General features: G+C 43.5%; 2 protein-coding genes across 2 annotated transcripts in view; one reads left to right on the top strand and one right to left on the bottom strand.

Moving 5' to 3' along the window:
* Nucleotides 1–21,918, bottom strand: part of Map3k5 (mitogen-activated protein kinase kinase kinase 5) — a 208,393-nt gene that overhangs the window by 152,598 nt on the left and 33,877 nt on the right. The gene's annotated exons all lie outside the window — the stretch shown is intronic.
* On the top strand, nt 17,310–19,347 carry LOC127674177 (uncharacterized). Its single transcript, XM_052170036.1, has 2 exons — nt 17,310–17,770; nt 19,025–19,347. Exons 1-2 carry the CDS (start codon nt 17,471–17,473, stop codon nt 19,082–19,084), a joined length of 360 nt encoding a protein of 119 aa, XP_052025996.1. The 5' UTR covers nt 17,310–17,470; the 3' UTR covers nt 19,085–19,347.

Genomic DNA, 21,918 nt, shown 5'->3' on the forward strand with positions numbered 1-21,918 from the left:
ACAGCATGTCCAACCAACCAGACAGGTGAACTCTGGAATGGAATGAGGTTTCACCTTCAGAGGACGGAAGGGCCCTTCTTCTTCTAGGTACTCCCAGAAAGAAGGCACTGGTAATGTGCAGAAAACAGGCCTCATTACCAACAAGGAATTCTTGTTGTCTGCAGCAGATACTGTCAGGGTAAACAAGGCATCTTAAAGAGGACCCACAATGAGACGTCTGCCCTCGAGCTCACCTTGGGATGTGTTAAAGAAATCAGTTCAGGTTTGGTCCCCAGACTAGTTCATCAAGCATCACTATAGACCTGGGCCTGCCTGACCATTTCCTAGTAGCATTAACTAGCTTATCTCTTTAACCTAAGCCTGCAGCAGAAGCCCTGATCTTTTGCCTTGCTAGACTTTCTCAGTGTTTAGGATAAGAATGTGTCATTGAAACAGAGGATCTAAGAGGAGTCCAGGTAAGGACCCAGTGCTAACAGCGGAACGGAACCAGAGGCCTCAAACCAGAGCCTGGCTCACGGCAATGAACCTTTGCAAGTAAAGATGTGTGGACAAGAGGGTGTACTGTGACACACCGTGGCAACTGTGACACACCGTGGCACGCTGCAGCTTCCACAGAGGGCTGTTCTTAGGGGAGGAGGAGGATTTGTACAGGCAAATAAAGCTGTCATGTTAAATAACCCAAGACAAAGCCAGTCATCTGAAGTTCAGACAGAAACATAAAAATCTCCACGATTTTTTACTTAAAGCATACTTTGTTTCCTTGTCCTAACCGAGTTAATGTTAAATGGAGCAGAAAATTAGGTTGAGCGGTAGAGTCTCAGAGCCCGATGAGGTTCAGGGCAATAGCAAATCTGTTGAGGCCAATTGCACTTTGATCACCAAACAACATGATTCAGAGTATTTGAGGTTTGCTTTTCTCTTCTTTAATTGAATTTTCCTTTCATGAAACGGTAGCTGTTAGTTAAATATCCAATGAATCACTGCTGCTTCTAAAAGCCAGGGCTAAATACAAAACAAAACATTAACCTATCACTACTTTTCATCTATTCAATGGAATATATATAATATATTATATTATATGTTATATATAATATATAATTTTATTTTATTATTTAGTTTATTATATAATATATATAATTGCATATTTATATAATTATATAATATATACATATACATGTACATATATATGTGTGTGTATATATATATCAGTCATACTAAAGCATGAGCCAAAGATCAATGTTTCTAGTACTATACAGCCTAGAGGTTGCTGCCCCCCTCCCCCAATGCAACAATCAAAGAGAGATTCCCAAGTTATTACATGGAATCTCCCTATCGAATCACAATGGGTTAATTCCCAACGCAACGTATTACCATCAATTTAACTTGGCAAACATCCCGAACACCTATTACATACATGGTTCTGTTATCTGTGATTCACTATGGAAGTCAAACGGGAAACATGGTGCTGCCTCCTCCGGGAGGGGTTAGAAGCACACATTGGTGAGTGCTGATAAAAAGTTGAAGGCAGCTGTGGCTGTGGAAAAATAAATAGGGGCGCTCAGGGGTGAGAGCATTCGGAGCCGTGTGGCGAACTGAGGCACGCCTGTGGGAATGGGGCACCGTCTGCCCGGGAACCTGAGAATGGCCTGCCGCAAGCGTGGACAAAATGGCAGTCTCAGCCCATGAGAGGCAGGCTAGGTGATGCCGAGGAGAAGAGAGACGCCCGAGGCACGGTCAGAGGAAATACAGAAAACCAGCGCCCTGGGCCAAGCATCCCCAAGGGATGCAGCAAGAGGGGTCCCCCAAGTGTATACCACTCCCCTAACACTCACCCTTTGATTCTTGACAGTAATACCACCTGCATTCCTGGGGTTAACCATTTTATGAGTAATTTGATACAAGTTCCAACTAAACCATTTGATGGAAATTTCTAAACTGTTACTCACGACCTACAAGTGTTGTGAAGACTTCCCAAGGCCCCTTCCAGGTGACAAGCATTTGATACCGGGAGAAACTAAACAACTCCTATTGTCTGTTGAGAATCTTGGAATCCCTGAAGGATCAAAGATGAATCTGGTGACGTTCTGTTAAGGTATTTAATCCCTCCAAGTCACTAACCACTGGGCTTCAGCAGTGTTGCTTCAGGCTCGTGGTCATGATTCGGTCTGCGCTACCGTGTGTGTGTGTGTGTGTGTGTGTGTGTGTGTGTGTGTGTGTGTGTGTATACTGGTGTATATTTCTCACAAGAGTGTGTGCTGACCCACATTTGCTGTCTCACTGAATTCCAACATGCATAGTGAGTCACACATGAAATTCTCAATCTCTCTCTCTCTCTCTCTCCTTCCCTACCTCTCCCTCCCTCATTCCCTCGTCCCCCCCCCCCCTTTCTGGGCTGAGGACTGAACCTAGAACCTCAGGCATACGAGTCAAACACTCTACCATTGAAGTGCACCTCCACCAGTGAAGCATTCTCTCTCAAGGATGCGTGGTTTTTATTTTATGTGCATGAAGGTTTTGCCTGCATTTATTCACATGCTCTGTGTGTGCACCGGGTGCCATGAGAGGTTAGAGAATGAAGGCGGATCCCCTGGAGGAGGAGTTAAAGATGGATGGACCCACTGCCCTGTGGGTGCTGGGAACTGAACCTGGGTCCTCGGCAGGAGCACATAGGCAAGTTATCTCTATAGCCACCTGTACTCATAAACCATTCGTATACTGCGAAAGAGGTGCAAATGTAATCTCCCACCCTAGTCCTAATTGGCTCCGTTACATTAGTAAAATAGTGGTTTATTATTAGACTAAGGTGGATTGTGGCTGCTATGACCTTTACCTGAGAATTGGGCACCTCTGGAGGTAACTTAGCTGTAAACAGCCTACCCTGTAAGCATGAACGCCTGAGTCCTATGCCCAGAACTCGCATAGAAAAGCCAGGTACGGCAGTACACACCTGTCATCCTAGTCGGGGAGGCAGAGACAGGAAGATCCCTGAGCCTCACTGGGTAGACATGCTGTCGGAATCAATGAGCTTCTGGTTCAGTGAAAGGCTGTCCCCAAAATTAAGGTGGACATCAGCTGCTGATCTCTGACCTCCAGAAACAGATACGCATATGTGTACACACACACACACACAGAAGCACACACATACACACACACACAGAAGCACACATGTATACCATAAAACAATAATAACTATATAAAATTATTAGGATTTTATAGGTGGTAAAGATCGTAAAGATTCTATGAATGATAATTATATGCAACCATTACAAGAAATGCTCAAAGGAAGCCCTTTGAGTAATTTAGCATAAAAGTATGTATGAAGACAATGTTAATAAGCCAATTTCTTATGAAAACATCTAAGAGTCTTCCTCATAAAAATGAGCTTGAAGTCAAGTTTATGGCAACGGACAGAAAGCCAGCATAAATAGTTTTGCCTTGAGTCGACAGCCATGCTCGAGACTGGTCTTTTGCAATGATCCTATAGTCTGCCCATAGGCATGAATTTCACTGAGGAACATGCAGGATCAAAGCTGGGCTCTGAGAGCAGAAACCTGTAGTCTGTGGATAGATGATGGACTTTTGTTTTTTTAATGGAAGGATGAGGAATTATTTATGAATCATCCAGAAGAAAGTGTGACCCTATAATTAGGTAGAGAAAATATAGGGGGCGGTAGACTTTAGGGTGAAGAGAGGCAAAGAGAAATGAAATTATGATTTGGACCCAAAGAATGAAAGATGGTAATCTGACATGATCCCAGAAAGGACACAAGGCAGCTTTTTGTTTTTTTTTTTTCAGGAACTGAGTCTAGATTGACTCGCGCTAAATGTCTTCTCTCTCTCTCTCTCTCTCTCTCTCTCTCTCTCTCTCTCTCTCTCAATCCTTCCCCCCCTCTCTGTGTGTGTGTGTGTGTGTGTGTGTGTATGTGGGGGGGGTTAGATTCTACATACACACACACACACACACACATACACACACTGATACACTGATAGCTACCCTTGAATCTCAGCGGAAAGGTCAGATTCAGAGGAATAGATGTACGAGTCTCAGCTTCAGGCTGTACCTGAAGCAGTGGGTGGAGAAGAGAATGTCAGTCCAGCACTGAACAAAACGTGAAGGGTTCTAAGACCCAGGACTTCCCCTCCTTGTTATGTACCCAATGGAAACACAGATCATGTTCAATAAAAGACAGATAACGGACGAGCACAGCAGCCCCGTGTATAAGCTATCAACAGTGGACGTAAAAAGGGTGGGATGTAAAGGTGGGGGGTGAACACCAGGAGGGGAGACGAGGGCAAGGGAGGCTCCCGGGAGCCATGCTCCAGGGCGTGCTCTCACCACATGCTGGCTCCTGGGACATGCTCACTTGGTGCGAGCCGGCTCATCTCTGGTTAATCTCTTCCCCAGTACGGTAAAGGACGACCCTATTAACTTCCTTGGCCACTGTAACAACTTAACAAGAACTTTATGTCATGAGAACAACAGAAACATATTCTGTATTTTAAAGGTCCGAAGTCTAGAATCAAAGCATCAGAGAGCCTGGGCTGATGTTGTATGTACATGTAATGTTAACCTACCCTCTGCATCTCTTATCGGGGTACTGAGGGTGGCATTTGGGAGCCTCCGAGATACTCCAAGAGGAGCTTATCTCGCAGTCCTTAGCACGATCACATCTGCAAAGACCCCTTTTCCAAATAAGTTAGCATGAGAGGTTCTAGAACTTTGCTATAGAGAATGGGGCAGGTCAGGAACAATTTCTGTTGGTACAAGAGTTACAGAGAAGCCTCCCATTGAAGAACGGGAACTTGAGCAAACTCGGGGTGCTAAATGAAATGAGAAGAACACAGAAGGGTCCCCGAAGAACCAGGATTATTTGCCAAGATCTTTGGAAAGAATGATTAGTAAGAAAATAAAGATATCAGAGAAGACTCAGGAGAGGCAGAAGGATTTCAGTATTGGAGTAGTACATTTGAACATCAGCTAAAGATTCAGGAATCCAGAGAGCTAATGAACGTAGATGGATAATCTGTGTTCTCAGACAAGATAGATGGGTTAGGCTCTGTGTCAGAGAGAAAAGGTTAATAAAGAAAGGACATTTTAAGGGGAGGAAGGGAAGTATTAATGGCAGAGAAAAAGATGAAATGGAAAGGATACTGAGGTCTTTGACTTCAGCTGGTGATTCTTGTTGGGCAGAGAGCTGGGGTCTTTCCACAGAGAGATGGACTCCCCTGAATCCCGGGGCCAGGACTGGAAATCTGGGCAGCAGTGACCTGCCTGAACTTCCCCACATTTCATCTGCACCCCGAGGAATCTGTCAGTGTCACTTGTGGAGGTGACAGTGGTGCCACAGCAACCCCCTAAACTTTCACGAGTCTCTCTCTCTCATCCTCACAATGAAGCTGTGTGAAGGAGCAAAGGGTGTAACTGAAAAGCTAGAGACTGAAGAACTCAATGGCCAGAGACCAAAGCCTGATCCAGGCATAAAAAGTCCAATCTCACAAACAATTCTTCTTAGTTACAGGTGAACAGGGCTGGCAAGGAATCCTTCTCTTCTGGCAAAGAAGAATCTTGAGCACACAACTTCTGATGGTAAATGCTGTACCCAAATTCTGTATTCAAGGAGTCCTTCACACTGGCTGATGAGGAAGTAAATATGCCACATCTTTATCTTCTAGCGTGCAGCAAATACTTTATGATGGAATAGTTTCTGTACAGGTGAGTGTGTGTGTGTGTGTGTGTGTGTGTGTGTGCATGCTCACATGTGTGCATGCACATGAAGAGAGGACAGTCCTAGGGATAATTCCCCAGGCATTATATTCTTGTTTTTGAAAAAGGGTCTCAAAAAAAAAAAAGAAAGAAAGAAAGAAAGAAAGAAAGAAAGAAAGAAAGAAAGAAAGAAAGAAAGAAAGAAAGAAAGAAAGAAAGAAAGAAAGAAAAAGGGTCTCTCACTGACCTGTAGTTCACTAAGTAGGTCAGGCTAGCTGGCCATAACCCCCTGAGGTTTCTTATCAATGCCTTTCCCACTAATGGAATTGCAAGTGAACACCATAATGCCTATCCTTTAGGAAAATGTAGCTTCTGTGGATCAAACAGGTCCTCAAAGGCCCTTTACTGACTGAGTCATCTTCTAGACTTAAAGTGGTATTTTAATGGTCACACACAATAGCCCCCTATATAATTTTGCTTTTTTAAAAACACAAAACTACTTTTGTGTTTTTTAAACACAAAAGGTCTTATATTAAAACATGTTATTCTCTTTCTGAGTTAAAATAGGATCTAGGTATACCTTAAGATTTTACTTATTTATTATTTACTACGATTTCTTCTTGTTTTTGATAGGGTTTCCATTGTTATGAAGAGACACCATGACCAAGGCAACTCTCAAAAAGGACTACATTTAATTGGGTCTGGCTGAGAGTTTCAGAGGTTTAGTTCATTATCATCTGTCCTAGATAGAGCTTTACTGCAGTGAATAGACACCATGACCAAGGCAAGTCTTATAAAGGACAACATTTAATTGGGGTTAGCTTATAGGTTCAGTCCATTATCATCCAGGTGGGAGCATGGCAGCATCCAGGTAGGCATGGTGCAGGAGGAGCTGAGAGTTGTACATCTTCATCTGAAGGCTGCTAGTGGAAGACTGACTTCCAGGCTTCTAGGATGAAGGTCTTATAGCCCACATCCACAATAAAACACCCACTCCAACAGGGACACACCCACTCCAACAGGGACACACCCACTCCAATAGGGACACACCCACTCCAATAGGGACACACCCACTCCAATAGGGACACACCCACTCCAACAGGACCACACCTTCTAATCATGTTACTCCCTGTGCCTAGCATATATAAACCATCACATCAACATAGCAAGATGCATGGAAGCATGCAGGTAGGCATGGTGCTGGAGAAGGTCTGCATCTTAACGCAAAAAGTCTCCCGGCAGAAGCAGCTAGGAGGAAGCTCTCTTCAGCAGTGGCAGGAGCCAGAGCATAGGAGGAGACCTCCAAAGCCCACCCCCACAGTGACACACTTCCTCCAACAAGACCACACCTCCTAACTGTACCACTGTCTATGGGCCAAGCATATTCAAATCTTCCCACTTATACAGTCCCATGCTGGCCTCAAACATTCCTCCTACCTAAGCCTCTCAGGTACTTATATCGAGATTATGAGCCATTACATCTGTCAAAGAATTAATTTCTTAATATTAGAACTGAGGAATGATTTATAAGGGATATATAGGGTAAGATGGGTGTGGTGGCACATACCTATATCCTAGTACTCAGGACAGGGCAGGATTGATGGCCATGAGTTCAAGTGTATGTGTTGGAGGATGGTATCAAAATCCTAAAATCCATGACAAGACAGAGAACACCTATCAAAAGTTTGGTGCTATGTATTCAAATGTTAAATTCTGAAAGGTCTAGGACTTTGTTCCTTGATTTAAAACTATCTGTTAAATAAAAATGACTACAGCCAATTACTGGAGGAATTTGAGTTAAGTGGGTTTCTAGTGACCTGGTTGAGGTGGAGAGCTGAGGAGAGGAGAGAGACCATGAGGTAGAGTTGGAGGAGGTGGAGGGGGAGGAGGAAGAAGAAGAGGGAAAAGAGGGAGAAATGAGGAGAGGAGAAAGCTGCCTTGAGGGAAGAGAAATCATGAGCACATGGCCAGGAGAAACAGCAAGTATGTGGGGCACACCGCTGGGGAGGTAGCTAGGCCAGCAGTTAGAAGAGTAGATTAGGGGTTACGCCCCCCACCCCACCCCACCCCACCCCCGCCCCCAGGAATTGTCAAAACCAGATAAAGTAACCATAGTCACAGTCTCATTTATTTGTAAGGTAGTCGGGAAAGTAGTTGTACTACAAACATCCTATGCATTAGAGGTAGAAACAGGATAGAACTGCTACATTTCCTGAAGATATCCTGGGCTTAAGTCATTATAAATTCAGCTCTCTATAAACTCGTTTCTTGTAGTATACTGCAGCCCTAGGTAATTAATCTAACTTAAGACACTGAAAAGTCTAACCGGGCTATTTTAAGAGTTCAGTGTGCTTTTGAGACGGCAGCTAAAGTGTATGTTATTTGTTTCTTGTCTTCCCTGGTCAGTTTTAATTACATCATCAAAGCTCCGCCTTCAATCATACTTCAGTGCTCTGTCTTCAATCATGCTTTAGTGAGGTCTGAAGTACTCGGAGAACTCTGGAGTTTTAAGAATCTTACACAAGTCCACCACTCCCCACCAAACCAAGCATTGGCCTCAGTGAATTGGCAGTTGCTTAGGTTATAATCATCTGGGAAAATCTGATTGCTTTTCTTGGATGTGTATCTTGAGTAGAATCTCATTCCCCATCATTCTAGACATTAACAACTTCGCAGAGACAGCAGAGAACAGCTAGGAAGAACTTTCACATCCCGTGACGGTATTCTTCAGAAAAAAAAAAAAGCTATGGCTGTTCCTTCATGTTTGACTGTTTTGACTGGAATATTTTCCCATCTTTGGTAAGGGAAAAAATTCTCACTGCCATTTCTGTGTGTTATGTTTACACAACACAGTGATCCAGTGACCACAATTCAGACTCTAGAAAAAAATATGTGGGGAAAATGATCTGGTTTTATTTTGTCTAAAAAAAAAAAATTATGCGGGAGCAGAGAAGAAATTAGAAATCAAAAGTGGATTGCAATGAGGATCTTACTTGGATTCTGCCAACACAAACTACAAAATCAACAACTTTGTGAGAGTTAAAATTCTGAAAATGGACAGAATTATCTCATGACATTAAGAAAATTATTATTTTAACAGGGCTGGAGAGGTGCCCAATGGTCAACAGCACTAGGTGTCTTCCGGAGGACCCAATTCAATTACCAGCACCCGCAGGGCAGCTCGCAATCATCTGTACCCAAATTGTAGCCCAATGCCCTCTCCTCGCCTCCCAAGACACTGCTTGCATGTGGTTCGCAGACACACCAGTAAAACACCCATGACACATAAAATAAAATGGAGAAAAAAAAAGAATTATTCTAAGTGTTACAAGGTACTGTGGCAGTAAGCCTTATCTTTCAGAATATAAATATGTAGCGTGATAATTAAACTGTATGCATGCAAAAAAAAAAAAATGTAGGTCAGTGTGATGGTTTGTATATGCTCGTCCCAGGGAGTGGCACTACTAGAAGTAGCACTATTGTTGGAGGAAGTGTGTCACTGTGGGCTTGGGCTTAGAGATCTTCCTCCTAGCTGCCTGAGGATGCCCAGTCTGTTCCTGGTGTCCTTTGGATAAAGATATAGAACCCTCAGCTCCTCCTGCACCAGGCCTGCCTGGATGCTGCCATGCTTCTGCCTTGATGACAATGGACTGAACCGCAGAATCTGTGAGCCAGCCCCAAGTAAATGTTGTCTTTTATAAGACTTGCATTGGTCATGGTGTCTGTTCACAGCAGTAAAACCCTAACTAAGACAGGTGGTGTCAAGCTGCACACAATATATGTATTCTTTATCTAATAGATTATCATTTCTAGGGCTGGGGTATAGCTCAGAATAGAGTAAGAGAGTCTGGTACACTTGCTCTATGTGGTGAATGGATGAAGCCAAGATGCTTCACACTAGTCATGTGGCAGAGAATGGTTCACCATGGCCAGCAGGTCAGCTTGGAGGATTCCCCCTTGAGTTTTCCCCTGTGCTTAGAAGCCTGGCTGGATCTCAGAGGTGAGAATGATCCCCGGGAGCTCCAGACTGGTCCAGGATTCCTAAGGGGTCAGCATCAGAACTTTCCCCCTGGGTTTCACTGAAGCGCCAAGTACCTGGCCACACTTCTTTTCCACGCCTAATCAATGACTGACTGACAAAAACTCCCACAATGGTTCTGTAATTCTAACACCACAGATGTGCAACTATGATTCGGCCATTCCTAGAGTATGTGTTGACATTGCATTTGAGTTCCACGATTCTTTGAGGGAGGGTGTTAAATATCTTTCTTGAGTATGATAGATTAGGCAAATGAGTGGGGTGAGGACTCTTCATTGACTATTGATCTTTTTTGTTTTGTTGTGTTCTTGCTAGCAGCTTGACCTTCCTTAACTGTAACAAATTAGTCTTTTCACACCCAATGTCAACTAAAATTAAATTGTTTTAAGGAACTAGCTTTCCAAGAAATTTAATAGTAATGTTTTAACTTGAAAAATGAGCACATTCACAGAAGTGTCACAAGAAAATAAAAAGAGAGAGAGAGTTGTCCATCTACAAGACCAGCCACAGGGATGACGTGGCCTATCTCCAGGAGAGCAAAGGGCATGGTCCATACAACAGACACCAGTGAGGCGAGAAAAATACCTAGGCAGCTCCCGCTGTGTAGCACACTGTCCTTCCTCCCAGGGGACCTTTCCAGGCCTTCCTGTCACACTGTGGAGGAGGCTCTGTGGCAATCCTGACCAACCCAGCCTGGAAATACTCTATTCTGCTCTCACACCTTGCTTACTTAACAAGATTTTTGTTATTTATTCTATGAAAGATACGATTATCGAGGGATCAAAGGAATTGGTAGCAGCTGCTCTGTGAGTGCTGGGTCTTCACATGAGAGGAGACAGCTGGCCACAGGAGCGCAGGGCTTGAGGCTCAAAGGAAATTTACTTACGGGGCACAGGATAGGAAGTGACTGGTTCTGAAGAGGGGCTCTGAAAAAGGATGGGAAAGAGAAGGCGGGACACTGGGTTAAGTCAGCACACCAACACTGGGAAGGAAGGACAGGCCCCAGTGTGCTGAGACTGCACGATCCAGGAGTCCCTTCCTCCACCATCTGAGAATGTGCACACATCACCTCCAATGCATGAAGAACGCCACCCATCCAGCTGCGCAAGCTACAGGAAGTTTACGGGAGTGAATTCGTACAATCACGTTGGGGGATTTATTTCCAGTATAACCTCTTAGAAGGAAAGATGCTGACTTTTGCTTGTGCCTTAATATGCTTGAACTTACTAAGAGATATATCCTCTTTCTAGACCTATCACCCATATGTTCACAGTCCTCCAGGGAGTTTGTGTCCCTTTCTCTTACAAAAATCACCCCCCTTGCATGCTACAGCGATGCCTTCTTGTCTACACTGGGAGTGAGGGTGGGAAGGAGGAATTACCTGTTTAACCAAAACACTTCAGAGAAATAGCCTTTGTAGTAAAAGGACAACTTTTTTTTTTTACTTTATTTTATTTTTTTTATTTTTGGTTTTTTGGATTTGGTTTTTTCGAGACAGGGTTTCTTTTAGCTCATGCTCCCAAAACAAGAGAAACAAACAAAACCACCAACTCCTTGAATCAAAGAGAGCTCCCCCAGATTCACCCAAAAGGTAAAGTCCGCACACCACCACACCAACAGAAAGGACTCCAAACGAACTGTAAAATTTCCGAAGGTATTAACGAGATGAATTCATTCGAAAGAGAGTCACATGTTCCCCGAACTCTCAGCATTTGTTTCTATCTGCCTAATTAACCATCGGAAACAAAGCACCTAGCATACAAAACCGAGCAGGGCGCATCACTGAGGCGCCCTATGCACACATATGCACATACATCCACACAGACATACATGTACACATACATGCACACACACGCGTGCGTGCATGTACACACACAATTTATGGCCCTGGTAAGTCTGGCAAGAGAACAGACAGTGCACAAACTGAAGCAAGTGTGCTCAGTGTGCTGAGAAGACACCGGGCATTCTGACCCGTAAAATACAGAGCTGGTTAGTGGTAGAGGCTCCTTTGACAATGCCATCGTTATCTTTTTTTTTTTTTAAAGATTTATTTTATGTTTAAGTACACTGTAGCTGTCTTCAGACACAGCAGAAGAGGGTGTCAGATCACATTACTGATGGTTGCGAGTCACCATGTGGATGCTGGGAATTGAACTCAGGACCTCTGGAAGAGTAGTCAGTGCTCTTAACCACTGAGCCATCTCTCCAGCCCAATGCCATCAGATCTTAAGGAGTTGTGGAAACGGAGTATGGAAAGCAGTGTGCCTCAGGAGTGGGCGGACCTAGGGGTGTAATGGCCTGGAGTCACACTGTACAAGCCCACACTTGTACCATGCAGCAAGCAATACCAGGAGCCCCGGTCTTACACCCTAAGCTCATATTTCTGTCAGTCATATAAGAGTAACAATAGTCCCTCTTATGGGAAGGGAGCCCTTAGTGACTATTAGTGACTGCTGCAGAGTGAGTCCTGGGCACCCTTTACTGAGAGGCTCCCGCACAGTTGACTGCCACCACAGGGACCTGTCAACAACAGGTCATAGGTGGGATTTCTACTCTCTTCCTGATTACGGGAGCTGGGTGATTGGCAATTTCAGCTACGTTCATCTCACAAGAACTTTGGGTGTTTTGAAGAAATCTGTAAAGAACATCTTCCAACTCAGAGACCCAGCCATCAGCTCAGGTAGTTCTCGGGTTTGGAGAGCAGCTGGTTACAAGATCGCAGAAAAATCTGAGGATGGCCAACTGAATACATGTCTTAGTCTCCTCGGTAGGGTCCCAGATGTCTGTGATTTCATGATGTCAAGCTGACCAGTGCCATCTAGGTAAACCTCTCTCTTCACTCTCCACCACCCCTGCCGCGCTTGACCAACGGGACAGAGACTGCATAGTAAATGCTCCTCCAAGGGACACTGGGAAAAGATGCCCACCGAGGCCTAAAATCCCCATGAGAGTGCTCGACATGTCTGACACCCGAAGCGCTTCTCTTAAGACTCTTGTCAGCCACATGCTGGTCACATTTCTCTCAATGACAAGCTGCTTTTTCCAAATCTCCCAGCCCATGTAAGAAAGAATATTTCAAAAAATGGTAAAGAACGACCTCAGCCAGCTTTTAAATGTCAGCCCTCATGTACCTTGGAGTAAAATGAACTTCATTTGGCGCAAGTTTGCACCTTGGCTTTTTGGTCAGTGTCCTGAAGTGGGCAGAGGTGGTGTGAAAAGATACCTACTTCCTTCTCTCCTTATTCCTTTCCTTCCTCAGATTCCTTTGTTGTCCCCTCCCCCAGGAGTTTACCTCTGTCCTCACAGGTTTCTGTTGTTTATTTTCATCTCTTACTGGAAGCACAGATGCCAAAGCTAAGGTCTTTTTTTTTTTTTCAGACATCCACGAGACAAAGTGGTTTTATAAGTCAGACCATGTGTTCCTTGAGTCCTGAACTGTAAGTGCAAGATATTCTTGGAGAACCGGTTTAATCCAGATGGCCAGACTCAGACTGTGGGTCTTTCTGCTCATTGTGATTTATTTCAGAGGAACACAGGCAGAGAGAGAAAATATGAGAACCTGAAATTCCACCATCCGTAATCCCATTGCTAACCAAACATCATGTTTACAAGGGCTCCTGAGTTATCCTGCCTCACTTTAGAAGAAGTATCACACAAATTGCTTTTTAAATCTGTTCCATTCCATTCCTTCGAGCATATCATACATAAGCCAGACTAGGAAAATGATCTTGAGTAAAAAAATAACAAGGTCATTTCCCACCATTTACTTGGATTGTTTTAACTCTGTGCAAGTGCTATGTTCCTATATTATTATCATTATTGGAAATAGGTATGTTTAAGTGGTGGGTGGTTTTCACTCTTAGAATCACTGCCTTGCCATGATGTTGGGTTTCCAGTAACTCCTCCACATCTCGCTGAGGTGTTGCGTGTGTGTTCCTGTCAACAACTTGGCTTGGTTCCATACGGACTATCCTGATGACCGTAGCAGTGTGACCATTAAATACACAAGAGAGTAAAGCTATATCCAGGTAGATGATAAAATGTAATGGTTTTATGGTTAATAGTTCTTAAAAATATAATATATAATACAGTGTAATACAGTGTATTTAATGATGTGTGGTCTTTGACTTAGAATCTTATCACGTAGGAGGCTGAGACAGGATTGCAGTGAGTTCGAGGCCAGCCTCAGCAATATAGTAAGATTGTACATATATATATTTCACATTATCACAGAATGCATGTGTTAAAATGACTATTAATTAGCAAATGGAGGTACCATACATTTTTGGTGCATTTCATTCATATATTATCATACATATCCCCGTATAGTCTGGGAGGAAAATTACTATTGTTCTATAAATAATGCATCGATAATAATCCCTTTTAGTTGCTGCCCTACAGCTGGGAAGACTAAAGATGTTCACAATTGCTACTCAATCAGAAGGATAAAAGTCTGTGCAAATAGCTACAGATAACTCACAGCTAACATTCATGTGTAATGGTGAGATACTAGCTTTCCAACTTAGATGAAGAAAAGATAAGTATACCTCCTCTCACTATTCCTTACAACATCATAGTAAAATCCTACGGAATAAGACAAGGAAATGAAGAGAATACTCAACTCACACAAGAGTTATATCCAATACATTTGTGAGTTGAAAATACTCTAATTAAAATACACATTCAATAAACCTACAAAACATCATGGCTTCACCACCTATGTTAAGTAGAATCAGAATACATCAAGTTGGGCAAAATCATCTTGGTATAAAAACAACTTTATAATAAGTTACTCGGTATTTCAGATCCTTCATTTACTTCTGCAGCTGGACAGAGTGAAGCCAAAATGGTTGTGAGCATTTGCGCTGTTGTAGGGTTGAAAATCGTAAATCGCATCTTTATAAGATGGAGACTATCTGCAAAAGGCATACTAATTAGAAAGGAGGAAATAAAACTTGTCCTTATTACCGAGCATGATAATTGTCTACAGAGAAATTTCACAAAATAGCTTAAAAACTTCTTAGAACTGTAGTGGTCAAAACAGAGATTCAAAACTAAAAGTTAATATACAAAACCAATTGTTTTCCTATATGCTAACCACGAAGTAAAATTTGAAATTAAAAATAGAGTATCAGTTACATTATCACTTCCTGAGATAAATTTGTATGCCGTGCACGCACACATCCATGTTGGGTGCCTGCAAGTACGTGTGTCTTCATCAGTACCTCTTGACCTTACTTTTTGAGACCAGGTCTCTCAAAGAACCTAGAACTCTAAATTTGACAAAACTGGCTGGCTAGCCATCTCCACAGGTCTCCCTGTCTCTGCCTCCCCAGAGCTGAGATTAGAAATGAGTATCACTCTGTGTTTTTAAAAATTAGTGTAATGTTTCCATTAGTTCTTTGAAAATTTCAATCAAATTATGTAGATCATATTCACCTGCCATGCCTCCCAAAATACACCCTTTGCCTTTTTTCCTCTTCCCAGTATCATGTCCCTCCTCTTTTTAATAACCCAAGTCCGATTTGTGCAGCCTAGACACTCACGGCTGTGGGACCATCTCCTGAAACATGGTCGGTCCACTGTGGGCCACACTCTTAGATAAAACTGGCTTCCCCTCTCCCAGAGCTATCAACTGTTAACAGGTCCTCAGTTAAGAGTTGTGGCTTGTGAGCCCCTCCCCTTTCCATGCAGGACGACTGTGCCTGGCTTTTTAATGTGGATTCTGGGGAGATCAAACTCAGGCTTTACATATAACAAACACTTTACCAGCCAACCTTTCCTCTTAGTCATCCAAAAAAAAAAAAAAGAGTTCTCGTTATTTGTACGTCTAATAAAAAATGTGCAAGATCTATATAAGATAAACTATGAAAATATTTTTTAAAAAAACTCCAAGAACGAAGTAAGTGAAGATGTGGTCCCTGCTCATAGACATGGAAAAGACTCAAGACTTACAATATCAGTTTCCCTCCATTGATGTTATAGGTGGATGAAAGGTGATCTGAAGCAAAATCTCAGTAAGGTACCTTGTGAATTTTGGCAAGCTGATCCCAAAGCAGTGGTTCTCAACCTGTAGTTCGAAATTCCTTTAAGATCACTGGAAATATCAGGTATTTACACGATGGTTTATAACAGTAGCAAAATTACAGTTTTGAAGTAGCCACGAAAATAATTTTATGGTTGTGGATCGCCACATGAGGATCTGTATGAAAGGGTCGTAGCATTAGGAAGGGTGAGAACCACTGTCCTACAAAGAGGCAAAAGGCTTGGGGTAGCTAATACGATAGGAAAAAGAAGCGTAACGTTGAAAAACTGGCTCTCTGCATTTGCTTCTCTGTCATTGTGATAAACACCACAAGCAAAAGAAACCTAAGGAGGAAAGGGTTAATCTGCACTCACAGGTCCATTATCAAGGGAACTGGAGGCAGGAATTGAAGCAGACACCATGGAAGAATGCAAGTCACTGGCTGGCTTCCCTTGCTGGGGGCCAGCCTGCTTTCTTACACGCCCAGGACCACCTGCCCAGGGTCAGCACTGTCCCTCAGAGGTTCCTAGCCATCTCACAGGAATCATTGACCAAGACAATGCCCCACAGGCCAAGGTTCCTTCTTCCCAGGTGTGTCAAGTCGGCAACTGAGAAGTTAGCCACTGCACTGGTGTCACTCAAATTCACAGTGTACTGTGAACCACGGTCATCAAATCAATGCCATATTAGCAGCAAAACAAACAAAAACAGATGAACTGGTGAATGAAAGAAAGAAAGCAGAGAACCAGGAATGAGCCCACACAGCGTGAGCAAAAGCCATCCAACGGAACAAAGTCTTTCCAATAAATGAGGCTGCAGCAACTTTAATGTCACATAGGAAAAGAAAATGGATCTAGAGACAGACCTTAGCTCTTCGGAAAAACTAACCCAAATGGAGCCACAGACTTGATTCTCCTGGAAGATACAAGGGAATAACTAGGCAATCACTGGCAGACATGGTAGTTGGTCACTTCTTAAACAGGACACTGAAAGCATAGGCCACCAAAGAAAGAACTGTTAGCCTGGATTTGAGGACTACTGCTTTGGCCAGACATGGTGGCACACACATTTAATCCCAGCACTTGGGAAGCAGAGGCAGGTGGATCTCTGTGAGTTCTAGACCAGCCTGGTCTACACTGTAAATTTTAGATCACACACACACACACACATACACACGCTCTCTCTCTCTCTCTCTCTCTCTCTCTCTCTCTCTCTCTCTCTCTCTCACACACACACACACACACACACACACTTCTCTCCTCTCTTCTTCCCTCTCCCTTTCTTCTGAAAATATTCTTCTGTTGCCAATGAAAAAGGCACTGTCAAGAATCAGAACACAAGCTGCAGACTAGAAGATTTATTTTCAAGAAACATCTGACACAGAAGTTATACAAAAACGTAAATTTTTTTTAAAAAGTCGTTAAAACCCCCAGTGAAACCAATCAGACTGAAAAGTACAACAAACACTTGAGCACACACGTTAGCAAAGAAGATAAACAGATGGCAAAAGAAAAATAGAAGAAAAAAAAAGCACATGAAAATTTAATCACTAGCTCTTGCCCTGAGGGACTTGCAAAGAAACAACAATGAAGCAGCTCTGTAATGGCATCATGGTTGGCAGGCAGGCAGACAGCAGCACCAAGAGGAAGAGGCATCAGCATGGGCGGGCAGACAGCAGCACCAATAGGAAAGAAGCATCAGCATGGGTGGGCAGATAGCAGCACCAACAGGAAGAAGCATCAGCATGGGCAGGCAAACAGCAGCACCAATAGGAAAGAAGCATCAGCATGGGCAGGCAGGCAGCAGCACCAACAGGAAGAAGCATCAGCATGGGCAGGCAAACAGCAGCACCAACAGGAAGAAGCATCAGCATGGGCAGGCAAACAGCAGCACCAACAGGAAGAAGCATCAGCATGGGCAGGCAGACAGCAGCACCAACAGGAAGGAAGCATCAGGATGGGCGGGCAGCATCAGCCACAGTGGACAGGCCCCAGCAGCAACAGTAAGCATGTATCAGGATGGACAGACAGCAGCATCAACAGGAAGGCACAGCTACCATGAAAGACAGTTTGGCAGGGTCTCACAGAGCACATTTGTCCTGTTATCTGTTGTTAGTTGTATTCCTATTCATTTATCCAATGCATTGATACTTATACTGGCAAAAGAGACTAACCCTGCACACAGATGTCCATAGCCAACTGTGAGAACTTAGAGACAACCAAGAAACCTCAAGTGAATGGGTAAACTGAGGCACGCACGGCACATGGGAACTGAGCTGTCAAGCTACGAAAAGATATGACAGAGTCAGATGTATATTACTAAGTGAAAGAAACTGGTATATCATACAGTTCAGCACTGAGACCTTCTAAGATGTAAAAGGAGCGACACTTGCCAGTGGCTAGTGAGTGGGCAGAGAGACAAATAGGGAACATGGAGGACATTTTAGGATGGTGCAACTTTCCTTTGTGGTATCGTTATAGTGGATATTTGATATCATATATCTACCTAAACTTGTAGAGTTTACACCAAGAATAATTCTGACTGTAAGCTATAGATTTGGGACAATAATGATAAGGCAGTGAAAGTTCATCAGTTGTAATGAATGCATTCTTCGGGTAAGGAGGTTGACAGTGGAAGAGGCTGTGTATGTGCAGAAATAGGGAGGGTATAAGAATGTTCTTTATTGCCATGAAATTAAAATTGCTCTAAAACATAATGTATACAATATATTCTAAAAATATAATTATATATATACACACACACACACACACACACACACACATACTAAAATCACACACACGTATGCATGCACATACACACACAGACTCCGCTTTCCTGCCTGTCCCAAAATTTCTGTTCACTATGTCAGAGTTACAAGGAAGTCTGCTAACAATTTAACAAAAACCCAAGACACATTAAGATTGTGCTAAAAGATCCAGCCAGGTCACCGACCCAATACCAGGAAGCTTACCGGTACCTTCCACCTACGCACCCCAGTGTCCAAAGACATCTATCCAGTCCTTGTGCCAAGTTCATCGACGCCCACACCTGGGACTCCTGGCTAGACAAAGTACACTTGCAAGGCCTTGTCATGTAAGGCATGATTCATGCACAGCCTTGGGTGTACACTGCAATCAGAGCAGCTTCAAAATAGTGAGCTCAGTCCTCACCCAGGAAAGCCTGGTTTACTAGGTTGTATGTGCTGTGGGGGAAGAACAGGTTTTTGTTATTGTTGTTTATTTGTTTTTGTTTTCAGAATCAGATGACTCTAATGTTCGCTAAGTCTGAAAACCACCAGAACCAACTGATTTCATGATTTGGAAGCTGCCTTAAAAATGTCCTCTCATCCGGCAGCCACGCGAAGATCAGGCTGCCTACTTCAGCACTTGGATCCATTATCCTGCTCCTTAGAAATTTTGCCGACAAATACTCACTTTCACATTAATGGAAGTAAATCGCCGTTCTTCTAACGAAGGCCAGTGTCAGCGGTACTTGGATGGAACCTGATTTCTTCCCGTTTGCAAGGCTGGCGGGGGCATCTGGCACGCACTTGCCCGTTATTAAATCACTTATTGAGCAATTTAATTGGAGCATTTACATCTATTGTATGTCCTGTTTTGGAAAAGTCTAAGTCGGTTGAACAAATGATAATGTTTCCCTTTTTTATAACATAGTCTTTATAAAAATGCATTTTATCTACACATAAATTCGAGGGAAGAAAAGTAGCTTCCCTGATTTTTCAGTTTTCCACCATGAATGCAATGGTAATTCTGATGATGAAACAGCACTGATGTGACCTAGGAAGTTTTCTCCGGGGAGCACAGTGTTAAGCGGGAAGGCAGCAGGCTCTGGCTGCCTCTGGTTTCTGGGTCAAGAGGCTGTGGGGACCTTTTCCCTAGACTGGCTTTTTCTCGTTTTGTTTGAGCCATGGAGACAGGAGTGCCTGAGCGCCCAGCACACCTACAATGCTGACCACGGAAATCACAAAACCCGTTCACCAAGTAGACTCTGAAAATAACGCTTGGCTCCTGTCACTGCCCATATCTCATTTTCTCTGCCAGAATCCTACACATTTTTGCTGATTGCCTCGCTCAGAGCTATGGGCAGAGAAGCCACGTAGGAGGGTTCAAATCCACATGTGCTACTTGACAATAAAAATACATATAACCTGTCCTTCCTGAAGCCAGTAATTATATATGTGTGTGTGTATTATATACATACACATACACATATACATATATATACATATATGTACATACATACATATGGGCTTCCTAGGAAAGTAAGTGAGCCTCTCTTCTTTCGTGTGTGTGTGTGTGTGTGTGTGTGAGCGCGTGCGTGCTCGCATATGTAGGTGCATGTAGACCGGATGCCACCTTTCAGAACCTTGTTCAGGAAGGGTCTTTGTTTGGCTGATGCTTATGTCAGGCTAGCTGGTCCTCCAGTTTCCTGGCCTCCCGTCTAGCAACGGAGTACCAGGACTACAGATGCCCAACACTGCTGGAAAGTTTTTCTCCCTAACACCTTCTGTGATGTGTCACATTCTAAACTACCGTGATCTTTAAAGTTGCCTCTTGCTTAAACCTACACATAAGGGAATCCATGCACAAAGTCTACTAAAACCTTGAAGAGACAGGAAAAATGTTCATTTGTAGATCCACGAAAAATGACATGTAGAAGATAATAAAAACCAGCAATGGCAAGAAAACTAGCTAATTATACACCGTTAGGTACAACTACATCAAAGATTTAGGAATTTCTGAGGGCCATTCCACTGACATGTTGTTTTGTTTTGTTTTGCTTTTTGGGGGGGGGTGGATTTGGTTTTTTGGAGATAGGGTTTCTCTGTATAGCCCTAGCTGTCCTGGAACTCACTCTGTAGACCAGGCTGGCCTCAAACTCAGAAATCCTCCTGCCTCTGCCTCTGCCTCCCAGTGGGATTACAGGCATGCATCACCACCGCCCAGCTTTCCACTGACGTATTTGACAACGGTGTTCTTAAAGTAGCTAGCAAGGGTCTGAAATGGCCAGCAGGTAAGCATGCTTGCCACCAAGACAACCTGCTTTGATCTCCCAGGTCCCACAGTGGGAGGAGAGAACAGACACTCACTTAGCTGTCCTCTGACTTCCACACGTGTGACACGGCACACATGTGCCCATCAGAGCCACACAAATATAAATAAATGTAGTAACGAAGTGTAAAGCAGACAGTGGGGAGTGGAGCATTATAGATGAAGACTGACTAAACCACGGAGAGTGGAGTGTCCTTATAGCAGCTCAGCAGGCAGACAGACAGACACCACCCCCACACAAGCAAAAGCCATGCTGGGTGTCAACACAAAGCCTGCATGTAATCAGGACTGGGACTAAAAGACCCAGCCTGAGTCTACAGAATGCTCTACACAAGTCTATCTCCCTCTCCTCCTTCCCTCTTTCCCCCCTTTCTCCCTCTTCCTCTATCTCCCTTTCTCTCTCCCTCTCCCTGCCTCCCCCCCCCCCCCCCCCCGCTTTTGCAAAAGAAAAAGCAATGGTGATTAGGATCTGGGGGACCTATAGAAAACAATACAGGCCCCTCCTCATCTCTCTGCGACGGACCTGGTGGCCCTTGAACGACTCTTGTTCTACCGGTGGACATGCTCCATTATCAGACTATTCGCAATCCTTTTAAAGTATTTTTAGTATAAAAGTAATCTTTTCTCTCTAGATTCTTTTAAAACATTTCTGTGTATGTGGCTGTGTTGAGTATATGCTGTGTGTGTGTGTGTGTGTGTGTGTGTGGAGGCCAAAAGAGGCATTGGATCCCCTAACACTGGAGTTACAGGTAGCCGTGAGCCATGTGACATGGGGGCTGGGAACCAAACTTGGGCCTTCTGGAAGATCAGAAAACACCATATCTCTAGTCACTGTCTTCAATATTGATTCTTCCAAGAGCTATTCCAGCACCTAACAGATGTCAGACAAGCATTCCACCACTGAGCCACATTCCTGCCTTTCTTCAAACTTCCTAGTCATTGCCTCTATTTCTAATTATTTTTTAAACCAACACTGAAAAAAAAATCAAATAAAATTCTGTTTCTTCCAGACACACTCAGATATTTAATAACAATAACCGTAGCATCTCTGACAGGAGCCCTTCCTGGTTACAATAGC

Source organism: Apodemus sylvaticus, chromosome 23, assembly GCF_947179515.1.
Source record: "Apodemus sylvaticus chromosome 23, mApoSyl1.1, whole genome shotgun sequence".
Classification (NCBI taxonomy): Eukaryota; Metazoa; Chordata; class Mammalia; order Rodentia; family Muridae; genus Apodemus; species Apodemus sylvaticus.

Coding starts and splice junctions, on each gene's coding strand:
- LOC127674177 (XM_052170036.1), top strand. CDS start 17,471: ATGGGTGGGCAGATAGCAGCACCAACAGGAAGAAGCATCAGCATGGGC. Junction 17,771..19,024: donor GACAGGCCCCAGCAGCAACA/GTAAGCATGTAT, acceptor TTTTGTTTTCAG/AATCAGATGACTCTAATGTT.